General features: G+C 45.5%; 8 protein-coding genes across 8 annotated transcripts; 4 read left to right on the forward strand and 4 right to left on the reverse strand.

Moving 5' to 3' along the window:
• Window positions 1-10: 10 nt before the first annotated feature.
• PADG_01488 (uncharacterized protein) lies at window positions 11-1034 on the reverse strand (the record flags this gene model as incomplete). Its single annotated transcript, XM_010759169.1, has 2 exons — window positions 11-367; window positions 525-1034. The coding sequence occupies 2 exons, from the start codon at window positions 1032-1034 to the stop codon at window positions 11-13; spliced, it is 867 nt and encodes a 288-aa protein (XP_010757471.1).
• A 418-nt stretch (window positions 1035-1452) lies between these two features.
• PADG_01489 (uncharacterized protein) lies at window positions 1453-2373 on the forward strand (the record flags this gene model as incomplete). Its single annotated transcript, XM_010758630.1, has 4 exons — window positions 1453-1655; window positions 1802-1849; window positions 1914-2049; window positions 2116-2373. 4 exons carry the CDS (start codon window positions 1453-1455, stop codon window positions 2371-2373), a joined length of 645 nt encoding a protein of 214 aa, XP_010756932.1.
• An 822-nt stretch (window positions 2374-3195) lies between these two features.
• Window positions 3196-5085, forward strand: PADG_01490 (uncharacterized protein; the record flags this gene model as incomplete). Its single annotated transcript, XM_010758631.1, has 3 exons — window positions 3196-3625; window positions 3689-4639; window positions 4859-5085. The coding sequence occupies 3 exons, from the start codon at window positions 3196-3198 to the stop codon at window positions 5083-5085; spliced, it is 1608 nt and encodes a 535-aa protein (XP_010756933.1).
• A 3172-nt stretch (window positions 5086-8257) lies between these two features.
• On the reverse strand, window positions 8258-9379 carry PADG_01491 (uncharacterized protein; the record flags this gene model as incomplete). The annotated part of the gene is made up of 2 exons (XM_010758632.1): window positions 8258-8455; window positions 9197-9379. The coding sequence occupies 2 exons, from the start codon at window positions 9377-9379 to the stop codon at window positions 8258-8260; spliced, it is 381 nt and encodes a 126-aa protein (XP_010756934.1).
• Window positions 9380-9767: 388 nt separating this feature from the next.
• On the forward strand, window positions 9768-12856 carry PADG_01492 (uncharacterized protein; the record flags this gene model as incomplete). Its single annotated transcript, XM_010759170.1, has 2 exons — window positions 9768-10017; window positions 10242-12856. The coding sequence occupies 2 exons, from the start codon at window positions 9768-9770 to the stop codon at window positions 12854-12856; spliced, it is 2865 nt and encodes a 954-aa protein (XP_010757472.1).
• Window positions 12857-15529: 2673 nt separating this feature from the next.
• PADG_01493 (uncharacterized protein) lies at window positions 15530-15773 on the reverse strand (the record flags this gene model as incomplete). The annotated part of the gene is made up of 2 exons (XM_010759171.1): window positions 15530-15619; window positions 15708-15773. 2 exons carry the CDS (start codon window positions 15771-15773, stop codon window positions 15530-15532), a joined length of 156 nt encoding a protein of 51 aa, XP_010757473.1.
• Window positions 15774-16128: 355 nt separating this feature from the next.
• PADG_01494 (uncharacterized protein) lies at window positions 16129-17701 on the reverse strand (the record flags this gene model as incomplete). The annotated part of the gene is made up of 3 exons (XM_010759172.1): window positions 16129-16740; window positions 16815-17521; window positions 17608-17701. The coding sequence occupies 3 exons, from the start codon at window positions 17699-17701 to the stop codon at window positions 16129-16131; spliced, it is 1413 nt and encodes a 470-aa protein (XP_010757474.1).
• Window positions 17702-20026: 2325 nt separating this feature from the next.
• On the forward strand, window positions 20027-21877 carry PADG_01495 (hexadecenal dehydrogenase; the record flags this gene model as incomplete). The annotated part of the gene is made up of 4 exons (XM_010758633.1): window positions 20027-20172; window positions 20307-20537; window positions 20613-21412; window positions 21501-21877. The coding sequence occupies 4 exons, from the start codon at window positions 20027-20029 to the stop codon at window positions 21875-21877; spliced, it is 1554 nt and encodes a 517-aa protein (XP_010756935.1).
• Between the last annotated feature and the right edge of the window lie 1223 nt (window positions 21878-23100).

The following is a 23100-nucleotide window of genomic DNA, read 5'->3' on the forward strand; positions in this document are numbered from 1 at the left end:
CAAATTAATATTAATTTCGGCGGCGCCAAATTGCTACCCAGTCCTGGACATTTCCAGCTTCGTCCTTACCGACCGCATGCGTCCTCTCTGGTTGCCAATGAGCAACACGCTCCAGTCCATTAGGACTCGCTCCTCTGAGCGGATCGCTTTTGACATAACCGTTCTCGTAGACAACATCTTCTCCCGGATGACTGAGATGTTCCATATATGCTGCTGGTTGGGACGCGAATGGAGGGCCCATGGCTGCTGGGTCCTTTGCGGTAGGGAACTCGAGACAGATGAGGTTTCCGTGTGGCGATGGCGCCAGCAATTGTGACATGCGGAGTGCCCATCGTGGGCGAAGAACCGGATTCAATGCACAGAAAAACTACATTTGGGTTAAGAAACAACGAGTGTGTTTCGGGTATGTTAGACAACACTTCATTATCAAATCAATCAGGCTCGATCTGGGGACACGTATAGCCCAAATTTAAACTCGTGTGCACTGTCAAGGTAATTGTAAAGGTAAGACAATGCAAGCTTACCGTGTAGTCATATATGAGGTCAAACCCTCCCCAACCAACCCCAATCTTCTCCAACCAGTCATTTTGAAAAAAGTCTCCTTGGATAAACGTAACCTTCCCCTTTCCTATCTGCTCATCTCGTACTGGAAGGTTATCACCAACTTTCGCTGCCTCTTCACGACAAATCCCCACTGCCGTATCACTATACTCCAACCCGTACGCATCATATCCAAACCCTGCCAGTAGGAAAACATCAAAGCCCCGTCCACAACCGGGAACAAGCGCCTTTTTCCTTTTCTTGCCGTTACTCTCTTCCCCTGAACCTAGCACTTCCTTGTCACTTCGAAGGGCATTTCCAAGATATCCTTGCCGTTGGAGCAGAGCATCTTCAAGGGCAGGGTTATACTCCCCACGGTCCCAGGGTGTTGTTTCCTTCTTCCACAGCTCGTCCCAGGCGTCTGCTTGGTTATCCGGTTGAAATTTTGAGAAGTGCTCGCTCAGTTTTGGTTGGTTAAGTGATGGCTGCGACATGGCTGAAGGTGTCGAGTGGGAGAGGCAAATGGCGGGGCACTGGGTCCGGGTCTGGTAATAATTGCGAAAATCACAACGTCCTAATGGGATTGACAAAGGCTTATCGAGAATGTTGTTATATAGGTAGGATATAATGCCTCCTGTTTCGGTTCCAACCGGAGGTATGTGATTGAATTTGCGTTTGATTTTTTGGTGGGGATGTATGTATGCATGTACTGGTGGATACCATCCGTATTCCGAGAGCAATATCGGGACCCAATTGCTATGAGAAATTCTTTGATTCGTTAGTTTTGTAACATTGAGAAGATATATATATCATCAGCCTTTGTCATGAATGCATATTCTAGCAGGTAAGAGAACATTGTGCTTCGATATTGTACAGGATAATGCGACATAAAAGGATATGTATGACTTGGGAATGTCGGGGATGGGCCAGATATATGAAATCACTGATTTTGAAAAATGCCACATTGATCCTTGCTTAGGATACATGCGTAGCTCGTGGTTTGATAATGTCCTAGGTATCGTCATATCACCTTCACCACATATCATCCAAGTGGCTTTTCTTGAACTTTCAAGTGCACTTGAGTATAACCAATTAGTTACCTTTGATGCAGTTGCGTAAGGTGCATACGTATAGCAGTTAATCGATGCCATGAACAATTGATCGTCAGCCAACGTTCCATACATAGGTCGAACATGCCTGGTTGCACGCCCGCCTGTTGACACAACTATCAGCTTGCTGTGAATGGCAAATTGTGCGACAGCAGGCCGTTGAAAGTTGAGCACTACAATGATAGAAATCCAAAATGCAGGTTGTTCAGCCTAACAAAAAGGTCTCTCCCTTCACACAGCAACTTACAACTTGGAACAACCCAGCTTGAGAGACCGCGGTTTGCCGGCTATTAGGGACTTGCCCAGTGGCTGTGTAGCCGAAGCGCTGCGATTCGCGGCTTCTATTGGTCGGGATTTCCACGGCAAGATTCCCGCCGCAGATTTGCACCAAGAGCACGTGGTTCGGGAAAACTGCCGCTCCGACGAACGACGACGATTGACTAACTTGATAGTACTTAATAACTAGTTAACGGACGACGACGACCTGGTTTCGGGAACGCCTGAACATCTCACCAATCCACGACAACAAATAGGAAGATGCAATGAACTATGCGGGGTGTGGGCACCTATTTCACACAATTTCTTTTTCCAGGTGGGTTTCTGGGGAGTCTTGCCGTCTGGGGAGTCGAACGGCGGATCCATAATTATGGGCAAATCGAACCCTCAATTCACGGCAATCGGCACCGCCCAAGTCTCGAACAATTTCTATGGAGACAAAAGCTAAACTTAGCCCCGCGCTAGCTATCACTTGATCTTGCTAGCAAAATGGTTTTCCATTACAATTTGTCGGAATATCGCCGACGTCAATCGCTAAGCCGGAGATTTCACTTTCAACCAGCGATAGGTGTCTTGAAATTGCCGGATTACCGATCCAGGAAAAGAAAGGCAATCATCAAATGAGGGGAATTAGAGTAATGCTTGATCTGACTCTCGGGTGCTTGTTGCCGACCTGGGGAGGAGTCAAGAAATCGCATACAAGACAAATTTGAATAAATGGAACAGTCCTAACCGTCATCAAGGCTAGGACACTACTAATAATGGCTGAGTGGAGAATTCAGCAGCCGAATCTCATATTCGTCCTAGGCATATCTCCTAACATGAGGAGTGCGAAGTTTTTCAACTTCATCTTTCCTCTTGAGTCCATGTTCCTGTCAGATACTACTAATCATCTACCTGTGCTCCTGTTCATCTTGTCATTCTCTTATTCTGCCGTACGATACGAGCATGGATTGATGTCACAACCGTTTATACCAGATTTCTTTATCCTTCTTCCGCCGCATCTCTTGTCCTTGCAGGCTATTGCATGGATGTATCATCACACAATTCTCAAACGATAATTAATTTTATGTGAGAGATTGCTGTCCGGATAAGGCTTTGGTGTAAAGTTCTGCCTTAGATACTGTATGTATTGATGTATCTCGGTCAATATCAATTTGGTTTATTATTTTGGGATAACCCCATCTCATTGCCTCCACTCTGTTCCTATCCTGTGTTGTCCAGCCGTCGGGGTCACAACTCCCGGCGCATGACATTTTGAAACGCATCAATGGCTTCGTCCGAGCCAGAGCTGGAGGTGACTCGCTTGCCAGCCTTGGGATGTGAAGCGGCAGCAGCAACAGCAAAAGAAGAAGAGAAAAAGCCTGAAGGAATTGACAGAATTGACCAGAGGAACGGAGTAGCCGAGCTGGAGACGCCAGCGGAAGAGGATATGGCAGTGGATGGTAAATCAATGAGGGCAACTTCGCTTTGTGAAGAGGAAAGGGGAAGTGTCTGCTGTGCAGCGAGGCAGCGTATCAGTTTATACTCCACTGCTGTGAAAGTTCCTATCAATAAACGTCGAGGCTTCTTAGGACATCTCACGCTGCTGCCAGAGGTTGAGGACCCAAAAAAATATCCTCGTAAAACGAAATGGCTGATCACAATGATTATCGCTCTTGCAGCCGCGGGGGCGCCTATCAGCAGTGCTATATTTTTCCGTTAGTTTTCTCCTCCCCCAAAACCGATTGCAGAGCGTATTTTGACGCCCGTTTCGTTTCCAGCTTCCCTTGGCGAAATTGCGTCTTCACTCCACACAACCCCCACTGTCGCCAACCTTTCTGTTGCGCTATTCATGCTGAGCATGGCCATATTCCCTTTGTGGTGGTCCTCGTTCAGTGAAACCTTCGGTCGTCGCTCAATATACATCATTTCATTCATTCTATTCGCCGTATTCAACATCCTATCCGCCATAGCGACCAATATAGAAATGCTTATTGTCATGAGGCTATTGAGTGGCGGAGCCGCAGCTTCAGTTCAGGCAATTGGGGCGGGGACAATTTCAGACATTTGGGAATCACGAGAGAGAGGTCAAGCAATGGGTATTTTCTACCTGGGACCGCTCTGCGGACCTTTATTCGCCCCAATCATTGGTGGAATAATGTCGCAGGCCTGGGGTTGGAGGAGCACACAGTGGTTTGTGACGATTTACGGAGGAGCTGCGCTAGTCATGATCCTTTTTGGTCTCCCAGAGACCCTAGTTGTGCGAAGGAACCTAACGGCTGAGGTAGAACCGGAGGTTGAGTTGATTCGTCCTCTCAGCCGGGTGTCTACACGACAAGTTGTTCAAAGCACTGCCAGATGGCTAAAGATCAGCAAAATCGCCATCATTGATCCACTTAAGATCTTGCTTTTCCTACGCTTTCCGGCCGTTCTTTTGACCGTGCTCTATGCCAGCATCACATTTGCGTCATTATATGTGCTGAACATCAGTATTCAATCTACTTTCAGCAAGGCGCCGTACAACTTCTCGACATTGATTGTTGGATTACTGTATATTTCGCATTCAGTTGGTTATGTAATTTCCAGTGTGGTCGGCGGTATGTGGATGGATTCTATAATGCAACGTGAGGCCAAAAAAGCGAATAGGGTGGATGAGAACGGAATGCTCATCTACCGCCCAGAGGATAGGATGCGAGAGAATGCTTGGCTTGCTGCTTTCATCTATCCAGCAGGTATTCTCTGGTATGGCTGGTCCGCAGAAAAAACGTTATTTTGGGTTATACCAGTACTCGCTCCCTAAGTCCTCCCCTTCCTTTGTACCTCTTCCCATAATCGGTACCAACGAGTATGCAAAACTGATATCCTTTCCCTGGACCTTTAGATATTAGCCAATTTTTTCTTCGGTCTCGGCTCCATGATGATATTCAGCATGGTAACAACAATGCTGACAGAATTTATGCCCAATCGATCGGCCTCAAGCGTTGCTGTGAATAATTTCGTGCGCAATGCCTTCGCATGTATTGGAGGCATCATTGCCGCTCCGGCCCTTGAGGCTCTCGGGAATGGCGTGCTATTCACAATCATCGCCTGTGCGGCATTTTGTGGGGCATCGGTAATTTGGGCAATGAAGCGGTTCGGTCCGCGATGGCGGATTGCCATGGAGGCAAGTATGAATTAACGAGATGGGGCATGCCATGTGTGATTTTGTTCCTACACATATGCTCGGTGATCATGATCCATATGGTAAGAAAACCAAGCTTTCTCTATATTTTCTCGATTTTATTGCCTTTGCTTATCCTAGCAGCACCCCAAGATTGCTCATTTATATGACGTACATAGAATTTTTTCGATTCTCATGTGAATTCGACACATTCGCAGGATACTTCAACATCTATTTGGTGCATCGTCCGGCGGGTGTTTTTCCACCTTTAATAGATTTAAAGCGGTTTTTGTTCCCTTTCTCCTCTCCATATTATCTACTTCTTGTTTATCACCGAGATTTCATTGTTTACTTCTTGATGTTTGATCAGCGTTTGCATAGTATGGAGCGGTAGCATACAAATGGGGAAGAATTATACATAGAGGATTCAGTACATCGCAGAAAAATAGAAGTTTCTTTGCTTTTTCCTTTGCAGTAATCGTAGATATGTATCTTTTGCCTATTCTATGGTGTTTATCCTAATTAATACATATATTGCTAAGTATAGGGCTATCATAAATCAATGATCCCTAATTCGACATCTTCGATATCCTATTACTATCGTGGTTTTGTGACTAAATATTTACGTTGGATGACCTCTGTAAATTTTGCTGATTGAGTCGGCTAGGATGTGCTCTTCAATTCGATTGATCTACGGGAATTATGATTCCTTTAATTTGGGCCGGGGATGTGTGAATTTGATTTAAGGTGGGCAGCCATCTTGTGTATCAGAACAAGATCTTATCAGCGATATCCTTCAATGCCAGCTGATGGTTGATAACTCCGTTGTCACAGCTGTGAGAATACAGACCTCTGGATTCATTTTCTGATAAACCATGTACAAGTTATCCAATGATAGAAGTTTTTAAGAATGATCTTATTTCCATTTTTATCTACACGCATACTTTTCTACCTATATACGTATATACGTATATTTGTATGAATCCATCCGGTTTAACGCAGGAAGCGACATAAGGTCAAGGACTTCCTCCGCTGGAGTTGGGTGACGTCACATAGTTACGTCCTCTTGTAAGATATTTGCTTTTCCCTTCAACAGGCGGGGTCGAAAATGTGTAACATTTCAATAATTTCCGATGTTGAACATCAGCATGAACAGCATTATCTTGCGGGAAGGCCGGCAGCCGGGTTATAATGAATGGAATATAATCTTCCACCCGGTCTCGGAAGGGCCAAGAGCTAGTTAACGACCATATCAATGACAGATTAAATGCTAGAAGTGCATAACCCGCGAATCGATGACTTTAGAAACGCGGTTTCTTTTTCTTTGCATATAGCTAGGGTTCAGAAACATTGCACATAGCCGCAGAATACTGCATGTCCAAGGGATATAGATCAACTGAAGTTGAGGCATTCAGCAGCTGAGAGGTTGGAATTGGTTGAAAGTGGGCCAGGGGTTGTCATCGCGGGATAAATATTAAGTAACTAATCCGTGCCACTTGATGTTTAACTAACCAACTTCCCAGGGCTAGTTGCTCCTCGACCATCTTTCATCGAATGGGAATTACCACCTAAGAAGAATGGTAGGCAAGAGAAAAAGCGTTGAAAGCGGGTGGCGCGTCGCAACCGTTGGGGGGTCAGCATCCCGCAGGGAGAGAGTATCACGAAATCAACAGGTAGCTTTCATTAGCCACGCTGACTTCAGCGTCCGTGATTGTGCAACAGGGAGGAGGAGAAACTTTGGTGTCCCTCGGGATAGTTATCTGTACGCGGCCTAACTGGGAAATCATTCCCTTCTTCCAAGGGCCTGAGGGAGTTTTGTTCTACTGAGTTATCGATTAATTTATTTTGTCCCTCCCACAAGACGGGGAAACAGGTCCTTGGCCGTTAATTTTTATGTCGTGGTCTTTTTGTGAAGGAGTGCTTAGGTGGTGATGGGGTTGATACAGTGCATGTGCGGGAATGCTTTCTCGTGTCCTAGTTTCCTATATATGTCCCAAAATGATGAAAGTTCTTTTCTAGGACTTGATATACGAGGAGATATGGGAAGATTGAGACTGGCCATTATTTCAGAATGAATGTCTGAGATATTTATGAAATGGCATCAGCGACATAATTTCCCTTCTGCCTCCGCAGGCTTGAGGATTGCTGCAAGAAGAGTTGACTCTAAATGACCACCAAGTCAGCACTTCCGCGTATGCCCCTTGCCCCCAATCGGATTGGCCAGTGATTTTGGGTTAACTTCGTGTTTGTTGTTCTCAGGAAGCTTTTTTGGGTTTGTAAAAGGATAAACGTGATGTGATCTGATATGTGTGTTGAAGGGTGCATATCTACAGCAATGTAGTTACTGTATAGGTGCCCTTTTTGGCGCGGAGGTGGAGTATATGATTGGCTCAACCGATTCTTTCCAATCAAGCACGAAGTACGAAGAGACTCCAGATATTTATTCATGCATCTGCACAGATGGGTTGGGAGCACCGCTCTCGGGTCACAGAGGTGCGTCCATCATTGAGGCCATGATTGATGCCACTTGGTGGAAGGAGGCATGAATGTCTTCTGAATTCCACGACGTTTCAAATTGACCTAGTTTCGATGGAACAACGTCTACGATGTCTACACAGATCAGCTGTAGGTCACCTTGACTGTGGAAATCAGCTACTGGTGGGTGACTATGCCTGACCGTCAGGTCCCCAACGCAGGAGATATTTATGGACTAGCGAAAGGGAAATTTTGATTTCTCCTGAGTTCAGCTTTCAACAGCTGGGTGGACATAACAAAGGGTGCAGTAGAACCGCAGACCCAATAACTCTTCAGTGAGAGATGGTAGAGATGGCAGTTTACCACGTCAACTTCCTCTCTCTATACAGAAAATTATTGAGGTAAAGATCGAACCTTTTCCGAGGCTGCAAGTGGGAGGCTTCGAGCCAAAATTACTCCGTACTTGATTGGAAACAACTAGCGACGTATTTAATGCGATCAGGAGGCATTGGTCTGAAGTTTATCAGCGTCCCAAACCCCCGGGCGGACTGTTACAATACGTAAATCCAGATCCCCTCGCTGATATCAGGCCGCAATCTGCATGCGTGAGGCATCCAATCGGAGTGGCTGCCAAGCGTTGATGGCCAATGAGGTCGGCTCAGGTCACTGGGTCCAGTGTTTTGATCTCACCCTCACTCTGCTGCCTCAACGTCAATCACCCGTTAATCTTCTGTTTCGCTTCTCTGATTCTAAAACTCCACATTTGCTTGACTGCATCTTTACGTTTATTTCCCTTGGTCCGGTACGTCAACCACTGACCGTAAAGGTTGAGGCCTCTTGATTTGGTGCCGCAACCTCCAACTCTATGCAACTGGCTTCCTTCTGATGATCGAGACGTTCCGGAATGGGCATTCTACGGGCATTCTATGCCTGGTTGTGTGCTGCTTAATCCTCAAGCATACTATTCTTTATTCTTTATGGAGCATTATCATGGCTGGTCCCGTAGAGCTCCACTCTCTGGCGCCATCCATACTGCCCTGCTATATCCATGCGGATAGCCGTTCTGTGAATGGTACCAGTCTCCATCGTGCCTCACCTATCATTATGTGTGATCAGTCCCAGCCACCCCGCGTACAATGTAATCTTGCGGCTGGATTACTGAAGAATGACTGAAGCCAAGCCAGTAATAACCCGGCGGAGAACTGCAATCGTTCCGCCGTACCCCAACCGGAACCAATTGCCGAAGACGTTGGGCAGAAACCTAAAGATGTCATTTCCAAGGGCAAAAATCAACATGCCACCTGTCTCGCATGTTATCGTAAGGCATTGCCCTACCTGATGTTTCTGGCCCGTTTCTTTGTTTAGTTATGGAGTTCTTTCTTCCTCAAGCTGTGGGTCAACTGAAAACTAGGCGGAGTACTGCCGTTTTTATTTCAATTGATTGAACCACCTGATTGGAAAGATATTAATACTGCTTATTTTCTAATGGTTTTCTACGTTGCGTGGTTTGCTTTGACTTCTTTTATTTCCTTTTTTTAATTTTTCTAGTATTCATCTATTTCCTCCTGATTTTGATTTTATCATTCCAAGCCCCTCATGCTTACAGCATCGTGCATGCCTTCGGCTCTAGGACTTGCAAGCATCATCAACTCACTCTAGTGCCGTTGGTACATATCTGTGAAATTGGAGAGAATCCGGTCTTGTCGTGAGACGTGGCCCAATAACATATGATGCCTCCACGAATTGGACGATGAAATTGTCTGGCCCCTAGCAGATCGCGGATTCGTCTTGACAAGGCCTCCACCACGCCCCCAGTGGAAGATATCTTCTGCTTCATGTGCTAGGGCAGTCAGACATGAGCTCTGTTGCATTTTCGTTCCCTATTACATTGCCTCCTTTGCTATTCTTCGCCAGCTCCCTCCTCTCATATCTTACACTTCTTCCACCTGGTCATTTCATGTGTCACTCTCTTTGACGACTCATCTAATTTATTCACCCCTCACCTTACGACACTTTTAAGCCGGCGAATCCCCATGCCAGCGCCCAGTGCTTTCCTTTACTCTCATATATCATTCGCTAGTTAAAAATGGGGGGAAGAAAAAAGAAGTTAAAGAAACAAAACAACAATCACCCTCCCAACTTCACAAATCTTTCCAACACTGACAACGATATCAATCCCAATTCATTTCCAGATGGTGCTGGCCTAGTGGCCGCACCCCCTCAAGATGTCAAAGCCTCAGTTCGAGTATGCAAAACTCCCTCAATTTACATATCAAACGTTCGACCTTAAGACTCTCAAGTTCTCGAACGTCCCGGTCATTCCTCTCTTTGATAAAGGAAGAACAGTCGACAATGATAAAGTCAATGCTGACGTTGAGTCGAACAAGGATGAGGGTCAGGATGAACCATCAGAGACTGACCCAACTGAACCTTCTTCACCCCTTGAAAGTGCCTCACTTCCCGAGCCCCCTAATGGTACGTGATTAATTTTCTTCATCATGTCTCTCATCCCTTTCAACTTTTCGTTACTTCTAGACGTGTTTTACATGTATCACCCTTAATTTATTTCGTGTGGTGCGTTATGATATATTCTAATCAGGGGATTCCGAATTGATGGTTGATATGCGAAGATACAAATATAGACGAGATACCTTTATCTGAAATGATACCCACGGATATTTCTACTGACTCTTTTTCAGGTACATCTGAGCAGGAAGCTGAGCAAAAACCAGAAGCGGAACTGAGTGAGGAGAAGCCTGCTGAAGAGGCGCGGGAAGTTGTTGAAGAGCTTGAGGAGGTTGCAGAGGAGGTAGCAAAAGCAGTCGGAGAGGCAGCAGAGCAGGTAATGGAGGAAAATAATGAAGAACTGCAAGATGAGGATTGCAGTGCAGACACCACAGATGAGTTGGGGGTGGACGAGGGAAATCGAAATGAAGTGGCTCAAAACAAGGATGCTGACCCTCCCGTGGATGGTAAAAGTCCGGAATATACTGGGCTCGAGGATTATGGGATCGTAGATAGCACTGGGAACTTTGATAATGACGGTAATATAAATCTCTACTATTTAGAGGGTACGACACTGACAAGCACAAAATATCCAGAATTTCCAGATGTGGACCCCGAAGCTGAGGTAGATCAGGTTGAGGCGGAGAAGGAGGCGGAAGCAGAGGCTATTTATAATAATGATGATGATGACGACGACACCTTAACTCTGGAGTATTGCGATGAGGACACAGAAGAAGCTATGGATGAGGCCAAAGAGAACGAAGTACTCACAGATGAACGCCATATGCTCAAAATCGACGAACAAAATTCTGAAACTACCGAACCAGGAAATCCCGTTGAAAGTGGATCCCTTGAGCCAGAAAAGCAAGACGAACATGAAGGACCTCATGAGGAACCAGCGGAATGCTCTTTGGAGTACACAGACCCCCCCGAAGAGTCAGAGGAAACACCATCCGACGAAGCTCCGGCTGAAGACCCACCAACTGAACTAGATTGCCCAGCTGAAGAACCAACCGTAACAAATCCCATGGAAGATTCAGACCCAGTGGAGGAACCCGCTGCCGAGAACCCTCCCGATGAAGAGCCGAATCCTCTAGAAAAGTCGGCTGTTGAAGACCCATCAGATGAAGAAATATCTTTGCCAGAAGAGGTTTCAAATGATGAGCCACCGTCGGAAGTCACACCTGAAGAAGAGCCTCCCACCGAAATCCAACAGACGTATGATGATTCACCAGCGGATAGTGCTTCGTACGAAGTTGCCGTCGAAGAACTGATTCAGGAAGAACTCGCAGCTGAAGAGTCTCTCGCTGAAGATGCCTTTCCAGTAGAAGAAACTACCACCGGTGACTCACAAGCTGATGATCCGCCTGTCGAAGATAACCCAGTGGGAGCTTCTCCGGTCGAAGATTTGTCTGATGAATATCTTCCTGCTGAGTACTCGCCTGCTGAGGACCCGCCTACTGAAGACCCGCCTGCTGAAGACCCTCCCGCTGAAGGCCCTCCCGCTGAAGGCCCGCCCGCTGAAGACCCGCCTGCTGAAGACCCGCCCGCTGAAGACCCGCCCGCTGAAAACCCTCCCGCTGAAGGCCCGCCCGCTGAAGACCCTCCCGCTGAAGGCCCGACTGCTAAAGACCCGCCCGCTGAAGACCCCACTGCTGAAGACCTGCCTGCGACAGAATCGTCTCCCACAGAAGATCATTCTGCTGAAGAATCAGTCGCAGAAGAAGCCACTGCAGAGGAGCCAGTTGCAGAAGAATCGATGCAATCTGAAAATGCACCAGGCGAAGACGCCTCTCCAGAAGATCACTCCCCGGAGGAACTCGTTGAAGAGCCGTCTTCTGTGCCTTTTGCACTAGGCAAATCGCTAACAGAGGCAATTTCTGTTGAATTTCCCGCAGAACGGCCTCCTGCTGACGAAACAAGTGGCGAAATAACTCTTGAAATCACCAATGCAGAAGTCTTAATCGATGCTCCATTAGGGGAGTCTGCAGATGTTGTTGCATCCTCCAAGACAAGGCGGAGAAAGCGGCGGCATCGATCGCAGTGGGAACGTGAAAGGCGGGGATCCAAGGGCTCTTCTGATAGTCATGCTCTTTGTCGCCGAAAGAGTGAGCGGGGGCTTTTCTCTAACCCATTCTCTGAAGCTGTTGAAGAAGCAAAGAAACAAAGATTGTCAAGGCCCATCTCCGATGAAGAGAGGACTGAACAGAGAAGGAGAATGGACAGTCGCAGAGAGAGTGAATTACGAACTAGAAGACAGAGCACGGCAAATGATTTACTTGATACAAGCCGCCATTCTGGTGCTGCTGAGAGCAGACGGAATTCGACCTCTCATACATTTTCAGCTCTAGCAGCCAAACCAGTCGCGTTGCTTAGGCTTATTGCTAATGGAGAATCTGAAACCAATGGACCCCTACTGATACTTAACGTATCTAATCAATACGAGAGAAGAAGATTATCTGCCTCTCGCCCATCGGACTCGTCAAGTGATTCGAGGCCCCATTCCAACTCTCACTCGCATTCCCACTCACATCACAGGCATCGACATCATAGTGATAAAGAATCAAGACCTCGCGAGGATGGGTCGCCAAGAGACTCAATTGACGATGGTGAGAGGCGTCGAAGAGAACATCGAAGATCGAGAAGGCCTGAAGAGCAACTGGAAGATCTACCAAGGAGGAGGGGAAGCCACAACGAGGAAAGCCACCAGGAGAGAAGGAATTCTGAGAAATATATTAACAACGGTCCTTTAGACAAATTGAAGGATCGGTTCATGGGAAACCTGAAGGCTGTCCTAGCGGTCGCGTGAAAAGATCGTTTTATTCTCGTATGTTTATGTTCCTTCTGTCCTTTCCATATTTTGCTCACCAAGCCGCCGATAACCCTTCCCCATTGGGCATTTCCTTTTAATGCTTGTTTTTATCGTCTTTTATTTTTATCTTCTCATCTTAAATCTTATATACCCATTTTCATAATATGGTTTCTTTTTCTTGTCTTGGTGTATCGAATGAAAAGGGTGATGAGCATATCTGGTACTGTCCAGAAACAAGAATGGTACCTTTTTCATTTGAACTGTACGGTTATGCTTATACTGGCACTTTCCACGTTTTAATCTCAACCATTTGCTTCTATGTTTTCTTTCTCGAATCAGTCATCATCAATGCTTCACACCTGTGAGAATTACAACATTTACAATCCTCTTACTCCCACTGTCCGTCTTATCTCAACCACACAAATGCTCCTCTCTATGCCACATGCCGGTTTGACATATGTATATATACGTTCGGTTCTTTCCCCCTTCATCTACTCCTCTTCTTGTGTATGTCCGCACTTGATGTAACAAATATTTATGATACCTCTTTTTCTCAGTCAGTTCAATTCTATTCACAAAACCAAAAGTTTGGATGCAGCAACGTCAATCCCGCTGGAAGTTATGTTAGCTATTCATATTTTATCCTGAGTTAAATGATTATTTTTAACTTGTTTCAACACTTGAGATTTATGCATCCACATAGTTCAGCTGCCGCCACGTACTAATCCATCGAGTAGTTTCTCACTGTTCCGTGTGCAGGCACGGTGGGCAAAACCATCACTCTCTAGTCTGCCACTATGTGAAATACCTCATTTGTATTGTAAACAGATGCCCAGAGTTTGTTTAAGAAATCCAGTTATTCGTTAGATAAGGTATTGGCATGCTTTGTTAAGCTTGAAGGCCGAACACACCCAGCAGTCACTGACCGCAGCACCTAAAGCTTAACATTACATCTGTTCTTCATCCACCCTGTCATAGTTGCCTTTCACTGCCACCAGGAAAAAGAGTGGGATGGCCGAAAAATACTGATGACAAGTAATATTTAAGCGTGAAGTCAACGCTTCGTTCAAGCAAAATAGGCTTTCTATTGCTGCGAATACTCGTAAAGAAAGTGTAGAAGATGTTCACCACCATATGGATGATCTTCTGATACGAAAGAATATCTAATCTCTAGGATATCCATTTCAGTTCTATGACTGATGATTAAATATATTCTAGAATAGGTTAGGACAAAGTTGGTTTCATCTTTCAGTCCAATGGTTCCATGAATGAAAGCTGGCTCACCTGGAGCTTGAAATCCCAAGTTCGTTGAGATCTCAATAGGAGGTTTGCAGCAGGTTCATTCCTGATAAATTGCCATCGATGTAAATTTGGTGTACAAAAAATATAAAAATTGTGTTCGAACTGTAGATGTTGATCCATCTTATTACTGAGGTTGATTTCTATTATTTGGATCAGATGATCCCTATGGGATTGTCATCGTCCTTTGTCCTTAGAGTGCTGGCGTTAGGTCTTTTGCCAGGTTAGTCTAACAATTTCTTCGCTGTCCATCCGTATGGAAAATAAGTTTCAACTAACCGATTAACTCTAATTTTAAAGTTTTCAGTAACTTTAAGCATAACAATTAAGCATATTTTAGCTTCCATTCTATTTTCAGGGGTTTTCCGCTTGGAAACGGGAGCTAGAGTCACGGGAAACGAATCAAAAAAAATGCAGAATGCGTTTCAAATAACAAGGTTAAAACATATACACAGTGATAGGGTGATTTGCCAGCTTATACCTTCGATCACCAACCACTAGTTACGCTAAAAGAGAGTTGTTGTACCTGAATAATTCGCCATTTTCTCCCGTCTAGCCAATAGTTATCACACTCAGCCGGCGAACCGGAAATAAGTCGGCCGCTTAAGAGAGAACCGTACTATTTATAACCACTTCATATATGTTCCATCAATGGCAACATCCTATCTTAAATACGAAGCAGGAATGGCAACTAAATGCTACCAGAAGAGGTTTAACGCGAGCTATTTTAGCTCCTAATATGACATCCAGTGCGGTGACACTTGGGCTTATCAGGATCAAAGATGATTCGTGGATTGCCAAATTGCCTGTACTCAGCAGGATGCTCACAGCCCAAATACCGTGACCTCAATGATGTTGGAATGCTGATGCACCGCCATGTAGTTAGTGTCCATAAGCTATCATAGATTGATTGTAAAAATGCTTTGTCCTTCCCGTCGAAACTCCCTTATATTACCTCTTTTCCAGTTTATTTCTTTTCTAGCTTCCGCGGCCCCCCCAACCGACATGAACGCACGGCCACTACAAGACAGTCTCATTTTCACTCGTTAATTGAAAGAACTCACTATCAAGGAGGCTACACCTGCAAGAAATGCATGTCTAGACGGATTTTTATCCCTGGGACTGTGGTATGCCAGGATACACTGTTGGGATTGTCTCCAGAGACAGCCAAATCCATTCCAATGAGCAAACATTTCGTCAAGTATTCATAAAGCCGGCATATGGCCGTAGAGGGGGCTGCCCTGAAATGTTCTTCTTCCTGACACATGTCTCTGTGCAGGTACCATAGAGGAATAGTTTTAGGTCTCTTTTATACTATCTATGTCTTATAGAGAAAGGGAAGAAAGGCGGAAATAGTCCAGACAAGCGTGTTCATTCGATTTCGCTAAAGTGGTGGAGGATAAGCGGCGAATCGTCTTGTTTTAGTCTCTCAGGGTGCGACAAAGCGAATCGTGAAAACACCTTAAGAATCCTGTTAAGTAATACTAACAGTAAAAAGAAAAGAAAAAAAAGAAAAAAAAAAGGATAGACAACCATGAACTAAAAATACCACTTTAACTGTCGCATCTTTTGAAGGGCTATCATTCTCCCAGGTTTCAATGACGGTTACCGGCATATTAAGTTAATGAGGTTGATTGGGGAATTATAGATTATATTAGTAAGTTCAACGACTATATACGTTCCCAAAAGGGGCGGGACGGAGCACAAAACGAGGCCCAGCGAAAAACCACAAATAAATGTAGAGGAGGCAAGGGGAACCTTTCCATGATGAAAAAAAATGAACACTCTTCCCCCAATTCTAGCATCATAGGACTCCGCCAATGACATGCCCTGAATTATGTAAATTAAAGAGGGATGTTGAAACCGCCAAAGGGTGACATGGGAATAGGTTATTTTCCTGGACGCAACTGAAGACAAAGTCCTCTGGGTTTGTCTTCAAAAAATTACTGTTTCGTCAATCCATCATAGTGTCACATCACAAGCCCAAGCATAGTTGACAACCCAAAAACTGCAATTATGGCATCCCATTTCTGGAAGCTCAAATCCATAACCGACGAGGCAATGCCGGGAGATGGGGAACTTGACGGAGCTCCAGAAGTCGGTGTTCCGCCAGAATTTCTACCTGACTTCCCATCATCTTGTGACTTCCCAGTGGGTGGCTGGGTGATAGGGGAAGAACCTTCTCCTCGTCCTGCAAGGCTTGCTAGAATAATTTGAAGGGTGGCCAGTTGCTCTCCAACAGTTTTGTTATTGCCATTGCTCTCGTCACGGTCGTGGTCAGTGTCATTGTTCTTACGTAGCCAATGGAACCTGCACCGTTGAATGCCATTTTCATTGACACATTTTTCCACTGCAGCTCTAGAGGATGCGGTGATTTTTGGCAAGACGATGTCCTTTGCGAAATGCGCAAGCTTCACGGTTGTTCCAAGAGCCCGTGACAAAAACCCCTTGAAGGATTTTTGGTCAAACATGCATCTGTTGTTGGCTTCACAGGCAGGTTCGATCATAACATTGTTGCTGAAAAATATGTCCGAACCCTTCAACAGGCCTTCGATGCGAGTTTTCCAGGTTGGATCATTCGTCTTAACACATGGTGTCAGCTATGCGAAAACAATAATGGGGGCCAAGGGGGCAAATTGGAAGATGAATTTCCTACCGTATTGTATAAATTAGCGGCACCAGACAAAAGGATGCCAACATTAATGCTCCATTGGAAGTGGTTAAGCTGCTTGCAATCCCCTTCAGCATCGGCACCATCAAATACTTTAAAGTCTTCCGTTAAAAAACCAACTTGAGACATCCAATCCCATGTTTTTGTTGCCCAGTCTAAATAGGTTCCGTTTTTCGTGTATCGAGCCAATCTCGAACTTAGCTCAAAGAATGCGCCATTGGCCATACTAGTCTTGTAACTAGCAGCCGAATTATTATTACGATTCACTTGCCAATTGAGCCCTCCACCGCATTTTGAGTTGTCCCAACGCCTAACTTGTGCTTCGAAAGTGTTTTTGGCCAGATCCACCCACTGCAGTTGATCAGATCCGGGAGCGTCGAACGAGAATTCTGCAGCCGATAAAGCTGCCAAAGCCCACATGGCCTGGTCGTCGTTCCCCAAAATCCCTAACTGGCTGGCGGGTTGGAAATCATTCTGCTGGCCTTTTTGTGACAACAACCCCTCCTTGGTCAGGTTGTTGTAGGTTGAGTCTCCCGTATAGTGCCAGTAGTCTACCAGCGTTCCTAACATTGCACCCGATTGCCACCAAAAATACGGCTCGGGGAGAATGCCAACAGTTTGGCCGGGTTGGTCCCCCTTGTAGTATTTAACGGCGCCCTGAGCTACAGCCGCCGCAGCTCTCTTGGTGGATTCTATTCAAAACCACATTCATGTTGACAGTCGGTTAGTGGAACAGGCTCTATGTTTCTTTTTCCAAAAGGATATGATAAAATCTTACCAATAGAATCAAGATCGGAACCATTAAGTGCAACGATAGCCCGTGGTCCAAAGCTGACAACTGTGGCCAGCACAGCCCACAGTTGTGACTTCATAGTGGAAGTCTTCCGATCCCTAATTCCTGACAAGAGTTGAACAACAACGAAACAAGGCCGCCCGATCAGGAGATGCAACAGATAATTTATAACAAGAGAAAGCACCCTATAATCAAAGAAGCTGGTGCCATCATGGGGAACGACTGAATATTTAAGAGGAGCGGCGTTCATGGAAAATATGAGTTACCGAAGATGCCTAGAGATACGGAGACATCTATCTCTGTTAGCAATTCTCCAGACCGTAGAACGCTAACAACTCCTCCGTGTCTCATCGGGCGGAATGTTTCATCACTCGTTGTTATCGGCTAATCTTCGTAGCCCCTAAATCTGAAGAATCACCTTCCGATGCTCCTACGGATGTCTCACAACCCCAGTTGCATCCGCGCTGGACTACTATGTGGAAATGGGATAAACCTCCTGATAGGGCTGTCTGTGTTTGGATAGTTGCCGGAGTATTCAACTAAACAGGATTATTGGCTGGCTTCGTTTTCTTCTGTTTCGTCACCTCTGTCCTCTGTCAAGAGGCTGAAGTCCAGCTATTCATGTGCCGGCCGTGAGGCTGTCGCCGACTCGGGAGGTAACTAATCTGTAAGTAAAGCTGTTAGTGTTGAAAATGGGTGCTTCAGTCAACTCGAAATCTCGCTTATATCAATTATATCAACCAACTGGTTAACTTGTTCGCTAGTGCTCGCAACATTGTTCCCATAGAGAACCGTGAAACAAGTGACTTTCCAATCTCTTGGTATATACGGTGTAGATAAATGTGAGACGATATCTATATTATTTGGACTGTTTCTACTATCGGATGGTAAGCTGGGCTGGGGGTGTTCCTCAGCAAACGATTCAGTCATTTTCTGTCCCCTGACATAAGTAATTTAATTAACCTTTTTGCCTTTCCTCTCTCTAGCCTTTTCGTCTTCTGACGTCAGGGACAGTGTCAGAATTCCTTGAAGTTTGATGACCCTGAACGTAGTATAACTAACTAACTAACTAGTTAGCTATACTACAGTTACATAATGATTTAATCCTGGAAGCCCATTCAATCCGTTATATAGAGGTTGAGCGTTCAAATTACGCCCGAATATCCTGCTGCTGCTGGTTTGCAAGCTTCCATGCTCCTAACCTCTCTCACAGTCAGTAAGCTGTTGAATTGGACTCTTTGTCTCCCTGATCCTGCTGCTCCTCATACAGGTGAAGCTGTCTAAACAAATCTAAAGCCTCCGAAGCCGTATTCCGTGGAAGGTTTTCTCTATTCATATCCTCATCCTCATCATTCCCGCCGTCAGAGTCTAATTGTGCAATAATATCCTGTTGGTAGCACTTCTGCTTTGAAGAACAGTGGACAGTCTGACCAAGATGATCATGACATGAAGAAAGAATCTGTCTCAAACCAATGTCTTGAGGCCTTGTTGCTGGATTCTGCAATTTATGAGCGCGTAGAGTTTATCTTTTCAAAAGATTGACCGAAATCACGGTTCCCCCGCGACATTTTGTCTCGGTATAAGGAAATTTTGTATGACGAATGAATTCAGGCAGGAATTTTTGCACTTTATATGAGGTTCGTTATATGCTCCGGTTTCACAGGTTTGCTGGAGTTATGTCAAATTCAACCTCGGTCCCTTTGCAGCGGGCCAATTATTTCTCCGGGAGGCGAAACAAGAAGATCATTGGAACCTGTTTGTGTATTACAGATACGCAGTACTGTCACAAGTGAATTCGACCTGCCAGTGGAGTGTTGCTTCTATTCAGTTGAAGCAGTTTTCACTTCCTTTCTCCATTTCGGAACAATAGACATATTCTTAACAATCACTTCACAGTCTCTTCGGATACTTGATATCTCTGAGGACAAATATCCGGCTCATTCTGCCATATGAATCCTGTCATTGACTGACATGGAGAACACTCCAATCCTTCACAAGGGAATATCGTGGTAACGGGTAGTATATAATACGACTCGGGAGTACCAATACACAATATTACGGCCACTGGCGACAACGGCTTTTTATTTACCGTCGCTCTCTTCACAAAACTCCCAAGGGTTTCTTTCGGTCCGAACCAAGCATCATCGCTTTTGGAGCTAACCCTCACTGACAAGTTCTGCTTGTTCCCGAGGATGGAAAAGGATGTTACAACAGCTGGCAGCTTGCGCTCGAGCTATCTAGTCCCAATCTATGTTTGCTCCTCACGCCCATTTCCATTCATCAACCCCACACCCGTCATCATCTCGGAAGTCCCTCCGAACCTCTGATAGTCCGCTTCCCCTACCACCCTCATCTCTTCCTTTACACTGATACACAGGGCTATTGAGCCGGAACCCGTTTCATCATGGCTGCTGTCGACGTCCCAGATCTCCAATTCACACCGGTAGAGGAGATCCCGGGAAAGGCTCAGAAAGTGCGCACCACTTTCTTCCAGCAAAAGACTCGGCCTATCGAGTTCCGGATTCAACAGCTCCGAAAACTATACTGGGCGTAAGTTTTACCGCAAATGGAGTAACTCCTTACTAGATTGCTGGACGTTCGCATATCTAGAATTGGGGAAGATGCCACTGTAATCAAATTTTTGCAGCATCCCGTTGCTAATCTTGTTAAAACTATGACTACAGGTTTAAAGATCGTGAGCACCTCGTCACAGAAGCTCTACATCGGGATTTGGGTAAACCGAAATATGAAGCATATCTTTCAGAAATTAGCCTATGCGAGAATGACATCATCTTCGTGCAAAAGAATCTTGCCAAATGGGCGAAGGATGAGAAGGCACAAGACATCGATTTGACCTTTTCGTTCATGAAACCTGTGATTAGAAAGGATCCCCTGGGTTGCGTATTAGTGATTGGGTGGGTTCCCTTTTTCCTTCATTCCGCCTATGTCACTCGTCGACAGAGATCTGATAATGAGCCTTCAATATGTAGAGCTTTCAATGTTCCTTTTAGTCTAACCCTTTGTCCCTTGGTTGGAGCTATCGCTGCAGGGAATACCGTGGTGGTCAAGCCCAGTGAAACGTCTCCAAATTGCGCTGCTGTTCTGCAGGAGATCATTGAAGCTGCCTTCGACCCCGATGTTGTAACTGTCGTTCAGGGAGGTGTTCCACAAGTTCAAGCTCTTCTAGCTGAGCGCTGGGACAAAATCTGTTTCACTGGCAGCTCAAATGTGGGTCGTATTGTTGCCAAAGCTGCTGCACCCAACCTCACTCCCGTTCTACTCGAGCTTGGTGGCCGCAACCCAGCATTTATTACCAAGAAAGCAGACCTGAGGTTGGCCGCTAGACGGCTCCTATGGGGTAAAACCTTCAACGCCGGCCAGATTTGCCTCTCCCAAAACTACATTCTCGTGGATAGAGAAGTGCTGTCGCAACTGGTGACCGAGTTTGAAAAGACATGGAAAGAATACTATCCTGATGGCGTCAAACCCTCCCCTGACTACTGTCGTATCGTCAATGACTCTGCTTTCCGCCGGATTAAGGGCCTGATCGATTCCAGCAAGGGCAAGATTCTCCTCGGGGGAACTATGGATGAAAAGGAACGCTTTATAGAACCCACCTTGATCCAGGTTGATTCCGTTGATGATCCACTCATCCAACAGGAGACTTTCGGTCCCGTCATTACAATTTTGCCTGTAGGCGATCTCGACGAAGCCATCAAAATCGCAAATAATGTCGACAGCACTCCGCTGGCCCTCTATCCATTTGGAACCAAACAAGAAGTCGAGAAAGGTGAGTAAAATTCCTTTCTTCATCCGGCCTCCTAGCTCCCTCCTACCAAATTCTCAATATAGCAAATACCAACTCTCAAATTCCGCAGTTCTCTCCTCCGTCCGCTCCGGAGGCGTTTCGATCAACGATTCATTCATGCACGCCAGCATTCCCAACTTGCCCTTCGGCGGCGTTGGTGAGAGTGGAACCGGCTGCTACCATGGGCGAAGTAGCTTCGATGCCTTTGTGCACCGACGTTCAATCGCCTCCACTCCTGGCTGGGTCGAGCGTGCTCTCTTCATTCGATACCCTCCCTATGCGGGCAAGTTGAAAAAGGCCCTCAAGACCAGCACTCTAGCGCCCAATTTCAATCGGAATGGACAGACGACTATCGGCCTTCTGGGTTGGATCGTGTGGTTCGCCACGTTTGGCGGAGGAGCTAATAAGTCGGGAGCAAGCCGTGCAGCCGTTGCAGCTATTGGTTAGTATATCAGTTCTCTTTATCTCATCATCTGGATATTCCATTTTGTTATCTACCACCCTCTCCATACAACACCTCACCAGATATCCCCCCAATCGTTACTATATGTATGCCGACCTGTTTGTGTTGTTCAAACGGACACCGAGCCGAATGCCGCATCCTAGACTTCCCCTTATTCTTAATTTATGGTCTCCCCTTTTACCTCGTCGTTCATGTTTTCCCGATTCCCCTTTTTCCATATTTCTCTTCTCTGTATCGATTTCCCCCCTTTATAAAATCCCCTGGACATGTAATTCCAGCCCTCCCCCCTTCCCCCTCCTATTGAATACTTATCCTTTGTTTGTCATTGACATATCAAAAATCCAATTCGATTCCTGTCTTGCTTTTCAATTTCAATGATACCCTCATGCGTACACGCCCTGCCAATGAGAATACATTTTCCCCCCTCAACGTTTAACAATCGCCTTTACTTACAAGTTTTTATAGCAGCCATTGCTCTGAATTACTTCGTCAAACGCAGCGCTAAGCTCTAAATAAATCCTCTGTTCAAAGAGAATATATGACCCCGCTTCTTCGTATCCTATATAAGAAGAAGGTACGGGAAACTAGTGAGAAGCAACAAGACTCAAACCATAACTTCAAGTTTCCAAATTAATGGGAAAATGTCACTCTGTCCATTTGTTTCCCATATTTTATTTTGTATTTATTTGCTTTTGCTGCGCACTGTATTTGTGCATTTTACATGTACTTATCCTTATTTGATGAAACCCTGTTAAACTGACAATAATTTGTGAACTTTCTCCCCTTATGACCCCTCCCTTTTTTTTGTTGCTGTCTCCACCCAGTTCTCCTTTAACTTGTTTTGGCTCTTCTTGTTGGGGTGCACTGTATATAGCAACTTAGTTGCAATAATGAATGTGTATTTAGATCTGGTAGGGTTTATATTTGTAAAGAAACAAAGAAAAGAAAATAAAATCAATAGGGGAACATCAGGAGAGAGGAGCAGGGGATAGGAGAATCGATAACCCTAATCAATCCGAGGTGGTCGACTATGAAGGCTTTTGGTAGTACCAGGACGGCGATGATTCCCGAAGAGATACACAATATATATGCACATATGAACATCCCATCGACAAGAACGTGCTATTGCATGTGTATACGTTACCAATGCAGGCAGGGGGAGCAAAAACAAATAGCACACGGTTCTCTCTCTCGGGGTTCATGAAGA

The sequence above is a fragment of the Paracoccidioides brasiliensis genome (assembly GCF_000150735.1).
Source record: "Paracoccidioides brasiliensis Pb18 unplaced genomic scaffold supercont2.2, whole genome shotgun sequence".
Classification (NCBI taxonomy): Eukaryota; Fungi; Ascomycota; class Eurotiomycetes; order Onygenales; family Ajellomycetaceae; genus Paracoccidioides; species Paracoccidioides brasiliensis.